This window comes from Tetrahymena thermophila, assembly GCF_000189635.1.
Source record: "Tetrahymena thermophila SB210 genomic scaffold scf_8254185, whole genome shotgun sequence".
NCBI lineage: Eukaryota > Ciliophora > Oligohymenophorea > Hymenostomatida > Tetrahymenidae > Tetrahymena > Tetrahymena thermophila.
Window position 1 is genome coordinate 1 of NW_002476085.1, and position 14,997 is coordinate 14,997.

The 14,997-nt window shown below is 22.1% G+C and overlaps 6 protein-coding genes across 6 annotated transcripts; 4 read left to right on the forward strand and 2 right to left on the reverse strand. All coding sequences in view use genetic code 6, as the record gives it.

The window, feature by feature from the left end:
• Positions 1-206: 206 nt before the first annotated feature.
• On the forward strand, positions 207-2,768 carry TTHERM_01078010 (hypothetical protein; the record flags this gene model as incomplete). The annotated part of the gene is made up of 3 exons (XM_001025668.2): positions 207-1,900; positions 1,955-2,198; positions 2,270-2,768. Coding segments are annotated over 3 exons (2,316 nt in total), but the record flags the coding sequence as incomplete, so codon positions are not given.
• Positions 2,769-3,335: 567 nt separating this feature from the next.
• On the reverse strand, positions 3,336-5,805 carry TTHERM_01078020 (acyltransferase family protein; the record flags this gene model as incomplete). The annotated part of the gene is made up of 4 exons (XM_001025669.2): positions 3,336-3,907; positions 3,971-4,481; positions 4,565-4,993; positions 5,269-5,805. 4 exons carry the CDS (start codon positions 5,803-5,805, stop codon positions 3,336-3,338), a joined length of 2,049 nt encoding a protein of 682 aa, XP_001025669.2.
• A 1,085-nt stretch (positions 5,806-6,890) lies between these two features.
• Positions 6,891-7,286, forward strand: TTHERM_01078030 (hypothetical protein; the record flags this gene model as incomplete). Its single annotated transcript, XM_001025670.2, has 1 exon — positions 6,891-7,286. Exon 1 carries the CDS (start codon positions 6,999-7,001, stop codon positions 7,284-7,286), a length of 288 nt encoding a protein of 95 aa, XP_001025670.1. The 5' UTR covers positions 6,891-6,998.
• Positions 7,287-8,277: 991 nt separating this feature from the next.
• TTHERM_001078032 (transmembrane protein, putative) lies at positions 8,278-9,078 on the reverse strand (the record flags this gene model as incomplete). The annotated part of the gene is made up of 1 exon (XM_012800476.1): positions 8,278-9,078. One exon carries the CDS (start codon positions 9,076-9,078, stop codon positions 8,278-8,280), a length of 801 nt encoding a protein of 266 aa, XP_012655930.1.
• Positions 9,079-10,597: 1,519 nt separating this feature from the next.
• Positions 10,598-13,279, forward strand: TTHERM_01078040 (EF hand protein; the record flags this gene model as incomplete). Its single annotated transcript, XM_001025671.2, has 13 exons — positions 10,598-10,662; positions 10,749-10,908; positions 10,997-11,126; positions 11,186-11,238; positions 11,291-11,353; positions 11,421-11,721; positions 11,779-11,867; positions 11,915-12,253; positions 12,310-12,474; positions 12,524-12,720; positions 12,782-12,959; positions 13,016-13,150; positions 13,211-13,279. The coding sequence occupies 13 exons, from the start codon at positions 10,598-10,600 to the stop codon at positions 13,277-13,279; spliced, it is 1,944 nt and encodes a 647-aa protein (XP_001025671.2).
• Positions 13,280-13,609: 330 nt separating this feature from the next.
• TTHERM_01078050 (peptidase M76 family protein) lies at positions 13,610-14,679 on the forward strand (the record flags this gene model as incomplete). Its single annotated transcript, XM_001025672.2, has 8 exons — positions 13,610-13,682; positions 13,757-13,825; positions 13,897-14,027; positions 14,107-14,169; positions 14,259-14,330; positions 14,387-14,423; positions 14,479-14,541; positions 14,591-14,679. 8 exons carry the CDS (start codon positions 13,610-13,612, stop codon positions 14,677-14,679), a joined length of 597 nt encoding a protein of 198 aa, XP_001025672.2.
• Between the last annotated feature and the right edge of the window lie 318 nt (positions 14,680-14,997).

Consider the following 14,997-nt stretch of genomic DNA (forward strand, 5'->3'; position numbering starts at 1 on the left):
CAACCCCAACCCCAACCCCAACCCCAACCCCAACCCCAACCCCAACCCCAACCCCAACCCCAACCCCAACCCCAACCCCAACCCCGTATTTTAATATAAGAAATTTACTTTTAAAGATTAAAATAACATTTATTTAAGATACTATCAAATTAAAAAAATTAAACTGAATATTAGTAATTGATATTTAATTCAAAAATTTTGCTAAGTTTTAATTAATAAATTATTTTTAGTTAATCTAACAACAAAAAGTTCTACAAATTAATTAATTAGTAAATTAAAAGTTTTGTTGTAAAACAATTTAGCAATAATATTTGAATATGGATGAAAATTCTCAATAGCTTCCTAAAAAATAGCTTGTGTTTTTTAAACCAAAAAGTGTTAATTAAAAATACAATAAAGTGATAAATAACTTTCTCATTAAAAGTAAAAATTTTGATTATTTAGAATCCTGTTATAAACACAAGGGTGTGCAGCCATTTGATAAATCATAGTTAGAAAAATAAAACAACTTTTTCAAATTTACTCAACCAAAAATACAATAAGATGATAAAAAGCTGCGAAATTAAAATAAAATTTAAAATGAAAACTAGCAGGGTAAAATTTAATAAAGTTATGAAGTTGAATCTACAGAAGTAAAGAGTTAAAAACCATTAGATTTAAATAGTGATTTTAACTTTTAAAGAAACATTAAGCTTGGGTTTCCTAAATCTAAATCTTTATATGCATCACCCCTTATGATACCTGCAAGTAATTTAGACTCACTAAATGAAAAATTTTTTTTATAAAATGATGATACTACCTAAGGGACATTTTAAATTAGGTCAAACTCAGTTAGCTAAAATACTACTTTGTACTCCAATAGGTAATTTAGTATTTTTGATAATTCTATTAGAAGAAAATCTAGTGTTTGTTAGTAAAACTTAGACTAAGATGAAATTTTATCATAGGAAATAAATTAATAAACAAACGAAAATCTTCCCCTAAAAATTAATCTTCTATAACAAAAAGAAAAGTTAAAAGATTCATTACAAAGTTATCAAAATTATGAAGCTCATTCCTACAATTTAAAAACGTAGGATTAGTAAAATACTTAGGCTAATTAAAAATGTGAGTTAAGTTAAAGCTAGTAATAATTTATAAAGTCTAAATTAATTCATAAGTAAAATGATTAAAGTTCTGATATAATTAAAATATGTGATTAGTAGTAAAATATGCCTTCTTTAAATAACTTAATGAGCTAAAGTAACAAATCTAAGAATTCTCCACTATAAGATATGAATAATTTTAGTTAAAGTAAAAATAATAGAAATGAAATAACTTTAAGCAAAAATATTCCTAAATAGAAATCACACTCAATGCATGAAGATAATAAGAATAAAACATAGAATCACCTTGATTAAAAATATATTTTATCAAGTAAGCTTTTTCTTGAAATGCATGACTAAAATAAATTTAGTTCTCATTTAAATAACTTAAAATAAAATAATAATTAGACAAAACTACTTGAGGACGAGTTAGATTAATACCTTCCTAAAATAACTATGGATTCCCAAACTTAAATTAAAATTAAAAACAATTAAATATAAAGTTAATATTAAAATTATTACAATCAAGTTTGCTAATATTTAAATGAATTTTAGAATTCACTCCAAGAAAAGAACCATATCTATGACTTTAAGAGTTATTATAACTAATAGCAAGAATCTATGAGATAGGAAAAGAAGATATCATAGATATAATAAATGTATAATTTGCATGCTCATACATAAGAAGAATCATCACCTATAAGCAAATCTGATATCAACTTTTACAAAAATCTTGACTAAGCCTAACAATTTAAAGTTTAATAAATTTACTCTCTTCTATTGAATTTAAATTAAAATTTTTCTCATCTTGTTTTGTAAATTTTATTTATACTAGAATAGATTTAATAAAGATTTAAAATTTAAAATAGAATGAAAAGAAATAAGAAGAAGGTAATGAAAGCTCTTGTTTAAATACTAGGGTTTAATGATTAGATAAAGAACACAGTATTAGAAGAAGACCAAATAAATGTGAAAAAAGATATTGATTTCGGTTTAGGTCTAAGTATTGAAGCATGGAAATTAGTCTATCAAAAAAACATTAAAAATATAGCAAATTTGTAAAAGATTCCAATAGAAACTAATTAAGGCATAGATTACGTACCAATAGATGAAGTAAGTTTATTTAATTAGTTAATTATAGATTGTTAATAATAAATATATCATAACTCTTTTTATTAATACAGGCTTGGTAAATATACTAAATTTTTTAGTATTTTAACTAAAACTTATTTCAGTATATTTAAATTAAATTGCAATACTCTGAGAGACAGAGAAGAAACGATCTTAATAATTATTTAAAAGACATTTCTTCAATGCGATTTTAATAAGTAAATAAACCTAATTAAAGCTTTAAATCATAGCAGCAAATTCAAATTTTTGATAAGAATGTATAAGACATTTTTGATAGAGGTTAATTTGTTAAGTAAGAATAAGTTGTTAAAAGGCTTGAAAAGTATGAGATTACAAAAGGAGAGTTTCCGTTTATAAGCTAGCTTTCTAGGCTTAAGAGTAAGTAAATTGATAAAGCCTTTGATGTTTTTAGGAAAAAAATCTAAAAATGACTTCTCCAAAATATATAAATTATTTTGCTAATTTAGATTTTTTTTTAAAAATAAATAAATAAAATTATTATATTAAGATATCTAAAACATCGATTTTTCAATAATAATTTAGGACTATAACTTAAAATAATTCATATTTGTTAACTAAATTTTATAAATAATTTAGTATTTAACATAAATAACAAAAAAAATAAATTTATTAAAAAAATTTTTTTATTCTCCAATTTATTTTCTTTTGTATTGCCAATATTTATCTTTCTATTTTCTTTATAAATGTTTTGTAAAGTATAAAATCTAATAAATTCTTTATCTTTGCATATATAATTTTTATACATTTTTACTTCATTTTCATCAATTTCGGTTTTACAATTTAATAATTTAATTGATTTCTTTAAATTATTGCTTACTCAAATTAATTTATCGAATTGGTTAATTTATATTTTAAAAATGTTGAAATAATTATTATGAAAAAATCCGTTCAGTTCAAATGTTTTTATTTTGTTGAAATAAAAGAAAAATATGTCTTAATTAAATGATAAGTAAAAGTAAAATGAACGAATGATCTTTTACAATAAAATGTATTTTGTTATACAAATGAATATTTTGTTAATTTTACTATTCAAGTTTTTATTAAAAATAATTGTTAATAACAGCTAGAGTGCTAGTTTATGTGCTTTTTTTAATTTAATCATTAAGCCATCATTTATTTTTTAATTTCTATGGCTTCAAAGTCATCATTCTCTTCTCCCTAAATTCCTTTAAGCTTAGAAGGGGTAATTAAGAATAATTTTTCCAAGTTGATGATAGGAAGCTCTACGCAAACACAAAAAGCAGCAGCGAAAAGAAGTACAAATACAATATCAGATATAGCAGCGTATAAAGCTAATTAGTTATCAAAGTATCTAATACTTTTTTAGTTCAATAAACTTCTCTCAATAACAAATTAGTGTACCAAATACATGCAGAAAGTGACTCTTGAAAGTGGGACCCATATTCTTGCTCCTAAGAGTGCTCTTAAGTAATTTCTCTTTCCAAACATTAAGGGGATGGTCATTAAGAAGTAACCTAAAATGAATCCTATTCTTCCGAAAGCTAAATAAATAGAATGACCTGCTTGAGACCAGTTTTCAATATCTTTTTAAACAGGAATAATGCACCAAACCATAGAACTTATTAAGCTTAACCCTACAAAATAAAGGACGTATCTTAATATACTGTTATTTAAGACTTTGTCTGCAAATTAAACAACAGAGGATGTTCCTATTAATTAATTAGAATAAAATTTAATGATAATTGAAAATAAAAGAAAGCTTAAAATGTTACCAGTTTTGTAAGAACGATAGTAAATACCAGCCAAAACACCAAGGAAGTAAGGACCCATTCTTACCCAAGGTTTTATGTGGAAATCATTATAAAAAGTATCAGGGTTGGTTAAAGTAAAATAGTCAGCTTTATAGTCATTATTAGATGCAATGACAGTAGCGGCAACCTAAGAACCAATAAAGAAAGAAAGAATCATGCCAATACCAATTTTAGAATTCATACTGTAAATGTATAAAAGAATTAAACCAACAATAAAGAATTAAATTTCATTTGAGATAACAAAACCCCATTAGAAGCAGCCTTAAGTGTCTCCGTTATTTGCTAAGTTATCAATCATCAATAAATTTGCCCAGATTCTTGAGTCACAGTTATTTATGTTATCTATTTCTTAGTTGAACATAGGACCATTTCCGGTATATTACCAAATTTACCAGTAGAAGAGGAGTACAATAAAGTAAGTAGGCCATAATCTAATAAAACGATGAGCAATGAAAAGCAATAAGGTAGTTGGCTTTTTATAAAAATGATAATATATAAATAAATATTTTGCAAACAATGTTTTAGAATATAAAGTATGATTTTAGATATTATTACCTTCAATTCAGTTCTATTGGCGAATCTTTCTAAAAATATGGCAGCAAGTAAAAAACCACTGATGTAGAAAAACATATCTACAGCTAATTAAGAAGTAGCAGCAATAGTTGAATAACCAGCAGAAGATTAAATATCACCCTTATCATAAATATTCTTAACAGATCCAAATCTTATCAAGTAAGATTGTCCAATTATAATCCAGACAATGCAGAATACTCTTGTTCCATTTATAATGGCAAAATCAATATGACCTTAGTTCTTGAAAGTAAAGAGCTTGTTGAAATTCTCAACGATACCAAAAGCTCTGCCGATTTTGACTAAGCGACTTTCTTGAGGAAGAGGGTAATCTTCGTTTATATCATTACTCAAAGCAGCTGAAGGAACTTCTTCATTTAGCTACTATTAAAGCCTCATCTTAATGGCTTTTTCCTTTTAATTTAATAATATAAAGTTAATAAACAAAGGTTAGATAATATTATTATTAATAATTTTTAAATATTTGCTTAATCAAAATAGATAGATCTAATTAATTAGGATATCTGATTTTATAAGCTCAAAAAATTAAATTAATTTCTGTAGTCTAGTCTCATTAAAATTAAGATTTTTTTTTTTCAATTTTCGAATAATGGTAAGCAAATTAGTTAGATTTTTTTGAAGCTTAACCAAAAATTTTTCTAAATTTAATAATTCTAAAAATATGATACTTTTGAGCTTTCATATCTGTAAACTATGATTGAACCTAATATAGAAGCAATGCAGATAAAGGCTATAATAATGCTAACAATAACTACACCGGCGTCAACACTTGGAGTATCATTTTAAGCATCATAAGCATTGGTAACTTAAAAATTGGTTTATTACTTAGTGGCTTTCGAAATCAACGTATTTAACAAAAGATTAAACTATGATTTGTTTTCATTTATAATTGTGGATGTACAATCATCAGGTAGACATAATACATATGGAGCAGGATAAACATTTTAGAAGTTATTATTTAGATAAACAGAAATAAAGTTAGTGCCTGTTGCATTTAAGCATCTATCCCTATCACCTAAATTATTAAAACCTGCAGAAGTGCTGCCAGTACAAACCTAGCTTAAAAAACTTTTTGTATCAGTAAGTATTTGTTGTATTGAGTTTTAGCAAGCTAATAATTAGGAATTAGCTCCTAAATTATTGCAGCAGACAAATGAAGCTGCGCATAAAAGTGCTAAAACTTAAAAATATCTATTTAATTTCATTACTATTAGAAATTAATAAGTATGCAAGATCTTTTTGATTTATATTTTTACTATTTAATTATCTTTAAATTGCAAATAATTAAATATCATTTATAGGCTAGAGACTTTGATAAAGATTCTTTTTCATAAGAGTATACCCAAAAAATTTGATTGACGGTGATCTAATTAATTTCTTTGTATTTTTTTTCAAGCATAAGCTATCTCCAAATATAAAAGAATTATAAAAGAAAAAAATAATTGGAGTTCTAATAATCAATCAATAATTAAGTTATTTGTGAAATAATTATTTTCCATATTAAATAAATCTGAGGAATGCTTTCCTATTTGCATCATTTGTGCAGTAAATTAAATCATCAATTTGGAGTTGTTGTAAAAGAATATATTTTTCAAATTAATAAAATTGCACATAGATTACAACGAATATTTTCTTTTTTTATTCTAAATAATAATTTTATCAAAATATAAATATATCATTATACTTAATTTACACGAATCTCTTCCTAAATTAAATTTAAATTTCCATATTTAGCTTTTAATTAAATTTAAGCAACTTTAAAGTTAATTTCACTCAAATTTTCGATTTTTTCATCAAAAAAATGAAATGTTACTTCTTCTATCAATAAAAATCATATTTTACCAATATACAACTTCATTTACTTATTCTAATAGTAAAAAAAATAAATATAATTGCTTTATATTTTTCAGATCAGTTAGTTACTGATAAGGTATTAGGCAAGCAGATTTTCTTATCAAAAATATTTAAATATATGTTTGTCTTTTTTAAATTATATTAATTTTTTTTAATTTTAAAATAGACTTAAAATTTTAATATAGTAGAGTGTTAAATTTAGTTTATATTTTAAAAATTATTTTTTTTCTATTTTAATATTATTTGTTTTTTTTCTGCATTATTTACTTCTTCAAACTAGTTGGAAATAAATAATGAATTTATTTAACTTTAATGTTTGAATCTGATATTTTAAAATTTTACAAATTTAACTGCCTCAAAAAATTAAAATTTTAAAGCTAAATAAAAAAATCTAGTTTATATTTATTTTGTTATTTAGATAAAAAAGTTTTTCATTCATTCATCTATTCATCCACTCATTTCATTTTTGATTACTTATATAATTTAAAATTAATAACAAAATTTCTTAAAAAATTTTAGATAATAAGCTAAAAATCTATCAGTCATGTTTAATAGATTCCGCTTTTATTTTGGATTATACAAGGAAATAAAGGAAACTCCAGAGATTCCTGAGGTCACTAAATTCTTAGAAAACAATAAAATTTTTTAAAAGGCAGCTTTGTCGTTTCATAATTTAAAGTTAAAAGCATGGTAAAAGTTAGATGAGGCAGCTTTTCCAGAGGAATATGAAAACAGAAAGTATATTGATTAAAACTCTAGTAATTAATCTAAAACCTAATAAAATAACTACGATCCATCAAAAAAAGGTTAAAGCTAAACAAAAAGAAAATGAGCGAATAAAAAATAAATTAAATTAGTTAGAAATATAAAAAAATTATGATCATATTAATTTGATATAAAGGTTAATGATAAAATATGAAAATTATCTTTAAAGCTTAGAGTGAGTCAATGTAAAATAATAAAAAAAATATATACTTTGTTTAATCTTATTGACATTTAAAGTTAAAATCTATATGTATCTTAAAAAGCATTACATATAATTTTAGTTTAACCAATTTTAGAATATTCCATCTATTTCTCTTTAAAATTATGAAAAATAAATACAAAAAATAAATATTCTATTAATTACATTGTAATAGATTTTATATCAGAAATTGGTCAAAAATAATAAAAAAAATCAAGCAAAAAAATTAGAAGTAATAATTTTAGTCAATTTATTAATTGCTAATAATAATGTTTATGTTTTATTAACTTTTAATACTCTTTCTTTAAAACTTCCAAAGTGAGTAACTTTAACAAATTATTATTTTATAAACTTATTAATCTCTTTTTTCTATTAAGCCCACCATAAATAATTGACTGCATATTTAAAAAATAAAAATCAATATTGATGAGAAATTCTTTTTTTTGAAAAAAGTAAGTTAATAATTTATGGATACATGTAAGTATATATTTTTTACTTCTTTCTTTGTAATAAAGTAAATTTTAGAATATTTATTTTAAGTCTTTTTATTCAAGTATAGTTAAATAATTAATTTTCAGAAGAAAATATTAATTTTATAATTTATTTTGAGAAAAAATAATTAATTTTATAGTTAATTATTTTTGGTTCAAGAGTTTAATTTATCATTTTAAAAATGTAAATGAAGCTTTGCAATCGAAATAATTAAATATCAAATAAGTAAATGAACTGATATATTTATATTAGTAATTTTAATTAATTATGAATATTTAGAAATTTTAAATGCCTAAAAGACTATCTAATATAAAGCGCATCTATATGAATTTAATAAAATGATTTAAATCAAATAGTTGATCTAAATTCACTTAGATATTTCATATTCATAATTTTATTTTTCCAAGTAATTTTTTAAATTTCTTTCTAATTATACAAAGGATCTATTTTTTAAATATTTAGTAGTGTAGGTATTTGCCATAATTAGAATTATTAATTAGATTATTAGTTTTGTTAAAGGAGGTAAAGAACTGCTTGAAAAACATATACCTAAAAACTCAAAGTTACACATTAGAGAGAATCCTTAGGATTTAATTGATGATTACTCATCAATTAAACTTGAACCTGCTTCAAAATATTAGAAAAAAATTATTATCATATTTGCATTTGAAAATACTTAAAGGAATATTTGTAGAGCCTATAATATTTAGTATTATTATCCGTAGATCTATACTAGAAACAGCAAGAATTTTATAAATTTAAAGATAATTTAAAAATTTATTAAGTGCAAAGTAGCTTTCATAGAAGATTCTATAATCCATTTTTTCCGATTTAAAAATAATGAAACAATGGATCCCAGTAATGTGGAAATAACATAAAGAATACCATTTACAATTTTATATTAATCCTGTTATATTTTGAAATATCCAAAATCTAAGTAAGAAGTAGTAGTGCTGAATTATTAGTCATAAGAAGCATGAAATGCAAACAAGATAAAAAGTATAAAGATAAAGTTTTGGTTATTATAATAATTAAAAATAACTTTGAAAGAAATTCCTATTCCCTAGTGTGCGAGGTATTTTCTATATCTATTAGATTTCTATCTCAATCTTTCTATTTTACCATAGATAATTATTACTATTAATGTTCCTGCTAGTAAAATCAACATATAACCAATTTAAACATAAATATTACTAAATATTTACTTGTATTGTAAATAGTAAATTATATTTGGATATAGTCTATAAATGGAATTTAAAATTTAAAGAAATACCATAATGTCAAATCTAACTCTTAAATCATATTGAGTATCAAGAATCAAATATCTACATAATAAACCAATCTGATAATAAGATATGTTACTAAAAATAATTAAAAAAATTTTCATTTACTAATCATTGCCATCGTTTTATAATTTCATATTTAGGATTATACAAAAGATATATTGGCCTATACTTAGTAAAAAAGATTTATTTATAGATATTATATCAGCCATGAAAGAGAACATCTATTAAAATATAATTTGCATGCTTACTTTAACCACAGGGCAGAAACCTATACAAAGCTAATCATACTGAGCTATACTTTCTTAAAAGTAGCTTGTAGAAATTAAAGTCAAGACTAACCCTAGGATCATTAAACTAACTTTGTATTTTTTGATTACCCATATTTATTATTGTATATGTGTCTCTAGATTAGGAATTATTATTAATGATTTCAATTTAGAATTCTTGCTTTTGATCTTATTGGGTTAAACTTATATGACATTCTGATTGTTAACCATGATTTAAATGATTAGTTGAAATATAGTTTTTCTTTCAATTTAATTACAAAAAATCTTTAATTAAGAATATAAAACAACAATAACTTAAAAAAAATTAGATATTAATGGATATTATTAATATTAAAGTAACATGAATACTAATTATAAAAAATTATTACTTAAAATTTAAAAAAAAAGAAATAACTAAATACCACTTAAAATTACAGCTTACTAGTTTTAAACATTAACCTATAGTAATTTAAGTTAATTCTGTTAAAATTAATTTTTTTAATGCTATTTAATTAAATATTTTTATCTCATTCCTTAAATATTTATTAAATCATTCATTTTTATCAAATAAAAAAAAATTGTAAAAAATTCTTAAAAATAATTTTTTTTTTTAAACTTTCTCAATTAAAAATTAATTAATTTAAACATAAAATTTGCTTTCTAAAAAATATTAAATTTAAAAATAATTTTTAAAAATTAAATAAAATGTTTTTTATGAAGCATTATATTAATATTTTACAATTTAAATGTTAAAGAGCATGATTGGAATCATTTTATAGATAAGTATAAATAATTTTTTTATTTTATTTTTCAAACAACACTTCTTATAAATTAATTTTAAAAATAAAAATACTGCTTTTAATTCTTATGGGATAAATCATGTATGATACTAGTAATATTATAATAAGTAAGCTTTGGAGTCTGTAGCTCAGTTAATTGTTGATTGAAAGTAAACGAATCATTATTAAATTAATTCATAAAAATCAAAATTTATCTGTTAATAATCAAATTAAAAATATATTGATTAATTATTAAGGTTTTTACATTTACCAAAAAAAGAAAATCTTTGTAGCATTATTAGATAATTAATATAACAAAAAAATAAACATATTATTAAGCAATTTTAATACTATAAATGGACATCAAAAGATATCTAATAAACTTAAAGCCAAATACATAAAATATTGAAATAGAAAATAAGTAACTTAAATTATTTTATTAGCTTTGCTTTTAATAATTATATGAATACATTTTTATAAATTATTTTAACAATCAATCACCAAAAGGGGTATTCACAAAATAGATGGATTGATTGAACTTTTGGCTAATTTTAAAGATTTAAAACGACTTTCCTTTAAGAACAACAATATTAGAGTTATACCTATCAAATTATAAGAAATTCAAAGTTTGCAAGTGTTAGATATTTCTGGAAATCCAATAGAAAGCGTAATTTTTAATTGATTATAAGCTGATTTATTTGAAATATTGATATCAATACCGTTAAGTATTAGTTATAAGTATTTTTATTTATTAGTTGGATAATTTAGTGGAGGTTTTGATAAATCTCAGAGAGTTATAATCTTTAAATGTATCTCTTTCTAGTCTAGAAGAGGAAATGTTTTTGATTGAATCACTGCCATAACTGCTTTTTATTAACCAAAGGGGTAAGGAATATATATATTTAGATAAGAAAAATTAAGTTGCTTGTTAATAAAATTTTTAGAGGTTTAGCACCACCAGAACTAGTAAAATGATAATCACGAACATGAGGAATCTGTAAAATTAAAAAATGAAATTTATTTACTTAAAACAGAAAATTTAAAAAAAGGACTAAATCACAGACTTCGATGATTATTAATACTTTTAGAAAAAGAATGTAGATGAGGCAACAGTAATTTAATTATTTTTAAAAACAGCTTCAAATTCATTCAGTATATATTATTAAATTTTGTAATTAGGAAATATTTTAAGATCTTCAAGGCCTTTATAAAGATAATAATAGAGAAAGTGAGATTGAAACTAAAAGCATGTTCAACTAAAGCGTGTCTAAAATTATTTAAAACTTAAAGGAAAAACTATCTTAATAAGAGGATGATGATTAATACTAAAAGGGATTGATTTAAATAAAGCAAGCATACAATCTTTATGAAGTTTGTTTTAAAAAGACAATTGAGTATACAGATAAAGTAGATGAAAGATTATACTATTCTATAGCTTCTATCCATGATGCACACGCTATTATTTTTAAACAAATGTCATGTAAATAAATTTATAAATGCTATAATAAATAGTTTTTTCTTATATTCTAACGAAAAGAAATCATTTAAGAGCAATCTAAATAAATATAAATTTTAAAGACATAATCTCCTGTTAATGTATTAGACATAGGGGACAATTCAGCAGTGGTAAGTTTTCAACAAATAAAAGTAAGTTAATTATGATTATTTTATAGAATTATAAAGAGCTTCAGAATAGAATTGAACTTTTAGAGGAAGAGAATAAAAAATATTTGAATAAAATAATTAGATTATCTAAAGGAGAAAATCCTCTTAGGGATTCTACCTCCTATAAATTGAACTAATCTAATAACCTTGGAAACACAAATCCATCAATTAATATATCCATAGGAAATGCTAAGAATTTAACTTTAAATTAGTTAAAAGAGGTAATTCTTGAAATATATGCATCAAAAGAATGGTTTGATACCAAAGAATAAAAAAATTTGAAACTACCTCCTCAAACTATGGAGATGCACATGTATGAATACCTCACTTAAAAGTATGGATTAAAAGTAATGCTTTTTTATAGATAAAAACTGATTAAATAGAATATTAATTAATTAATTAGTCCATAGTTATAGAGTAGGCTTCTACAATAATATATTCTATAAAAAAATATTCTCATGAAGATAATGACATAGCTGTTTTTACAAAGATTTTAAGAAATGAATGCGATGAAAACTTCAGATTTGTACAAGGACAGCTGAAAAGAACTATAAAAGAATTGCTTAATGTAAATTTTATATTAAATTAAGCAATTTTACTGAAAATATTAATAATAGATGCATCTTAAAGGAAAATATCCCCTTAAAAACACAGCTGAGTTAAAAAGTATGGTGGATTCTAAATCAGCAGGGTTTGTAACTATTGAAGAAATAACAGATATAATAAATTACATGTATAACAAAGAAGACAGTAAACACTTAATTGAAAAAGTTAAAGATTTAATGTATTTTAATGTTCAAAGTCCTCCAAAGAAGTAAATCTTTAAATAATTAAATATTTAAAGTAACATTTCATAAATAAATAAATAAAAAAAGAAAAGGTCAAAAAAGAGAGGAGATTTCAAAAGAGAATATGGAAAGAAAAAAAATTTTATACAGCAGTTTCGAAAACGTTATTCTTGATTTCTAGTTAAAAAGCCATGAAAAATTCTTAAAGCCATTCATTTAATAATTTAAATAAATTGATACAGATTCTGACGGTGTTATAAATGAAGTAAGAAAATATTCAATCTAACAAGATATAATTTAAATAAAATTTTTTAAAATTAGGAAGAATTTATAATATTGATGAATCATTTAAATTTACCAATACCTTAGTCAGACATTGAAAAATATTTAAAGATGTTGGATCCTTTCACAACACAAACCTTTACATTTTCTCAAATTGTAAATCTTTTTTCTGAGGTAAATTTATTTTAATTCTTTATAAATATGAAAATTAATTGGTTATAAATAAAATTATAGTAAGTTATTTAAGTTGAAAATACTTCGATGTCTATCCTTTAGCACCTATCTATAAATTAAGCTATCTGATAGTGGCTAAGAGAATTTTAGTTTATCTTCTATATTAATTTAAAAAGAAGCTCAAAAAATTGTAAATTAATAAATACATATTGTAACATGTTTATTTTTTGTGATTTCACTAGTGTGCTTATATATTGCTTTTATCATAGTTATATAAAAAAATAAATAAATTAGTTTTAAATTATAAAAAATATCTTTAATTAATTTATTGGTAATTAATTAAACATATTATTAAGTCAAATCTAAAATAGTAGAAAGAAAGATATTATTTTTATCAATATTTATAGTTTTTTAAGAAAAGTTAAAAATTTAGATACTACACCCATATCAAATATAGAAATGGCTCAAGAACCAAAATATTAAAAAGTTTAAGAAAACTCTTAGTTTTTAGTTAACCCTGAAAGACTCATAGGTGCGTAATTATTGTTAATATTCACATTGCATTACAGCAACAACAGTAAAATAAAAAAAACTAATTATGAATAGAAATTTCTAAGGCTAATACTGAATAGAACAGTTAAGTTAAAGAATTTCTCGAGTTGTATGCAAAGACAGGTAAAAATTAAAATTATAACTGCAAAAATGATAAATTCAGCGATTAAAATTAACTTATTATTTTATAAAAGTCGAATGGAAAAAGTTCAAAGAGGGTTTTTTGTCTATGAATTACATATTTAAACCTGAAGATGTAATCTAATTTTAGTTTTGTCCTTCTTCAAATACTTCTGTTGCCTCCTTCTATCCTAAAAAGAAAAAAGTAAAGATTAATAAAGTTAACTTTGATATAACGCAAAATAAATAAATTATTTTTAACTCTAAAATTTTATAAAATATAGATATATATCTGCTAGAATTACATGTCTGATTAGAATATGTTTAATGCATTCGTTAATTACAATGTACGTATTATATTTTTAATATAATTTTTTTAAGACTGAAACTAGAATTTTATTCTAACTAATAAGTATTTACTCTTAAATTAAAAAAGATGACACTTCTTTATGATTTTTTAAGATCTGATGTAGATTTCAAGAGCTGCCCTCAAATACTTTGCATGAATGTAAAGTATTTTGTTTTTAAATTTTTAATTTATAAAATATTCTAATTTAATTTTAGATTAGAGCCACAAATATTTCTTCCTTTTGTAAGCCAAGTAAAACAACTTCATTTAAAAAACAAATCTAAGTCTTTATCAAAATAAAAAATAGATGATAAAAAATGTTTCTAAAATCATTTAAAGAAATAATTAAGAGGATTCAAGCCATGTGAAAGTAAAATTTAAAAATTAATTAGTAAATATTATTGATGTTTTTTATATAGATAAATTTGAGGAACACTTTAATAAAGCCTTCTAACAATGTCTTTTAGATATGGCACCAATACACTCTATAAAATCTAGAATTAATTGAAAAACGTTAATAGAAAGAATATATTCCTGAATCAGAATAGGATTCAAAATTAAATTAATTTAAGATAATTAAACGACTATTATTATATTTTATTCTTCTATGTATTACAATTATTTTTAATATATATTAATTAAACTACTTAGAATTATATAATAAATCAATTAAAATAATTTATTAAACAATCAAATTATGACATATCTTTAAAACCTTCAAATTATGAAATAATATTTACATTTATGCTATTAATTGTTATATTATAATTATATATTGATTATAATATAATGGATAGTGGGAACACGAGCCCAAATCAGAGTACTA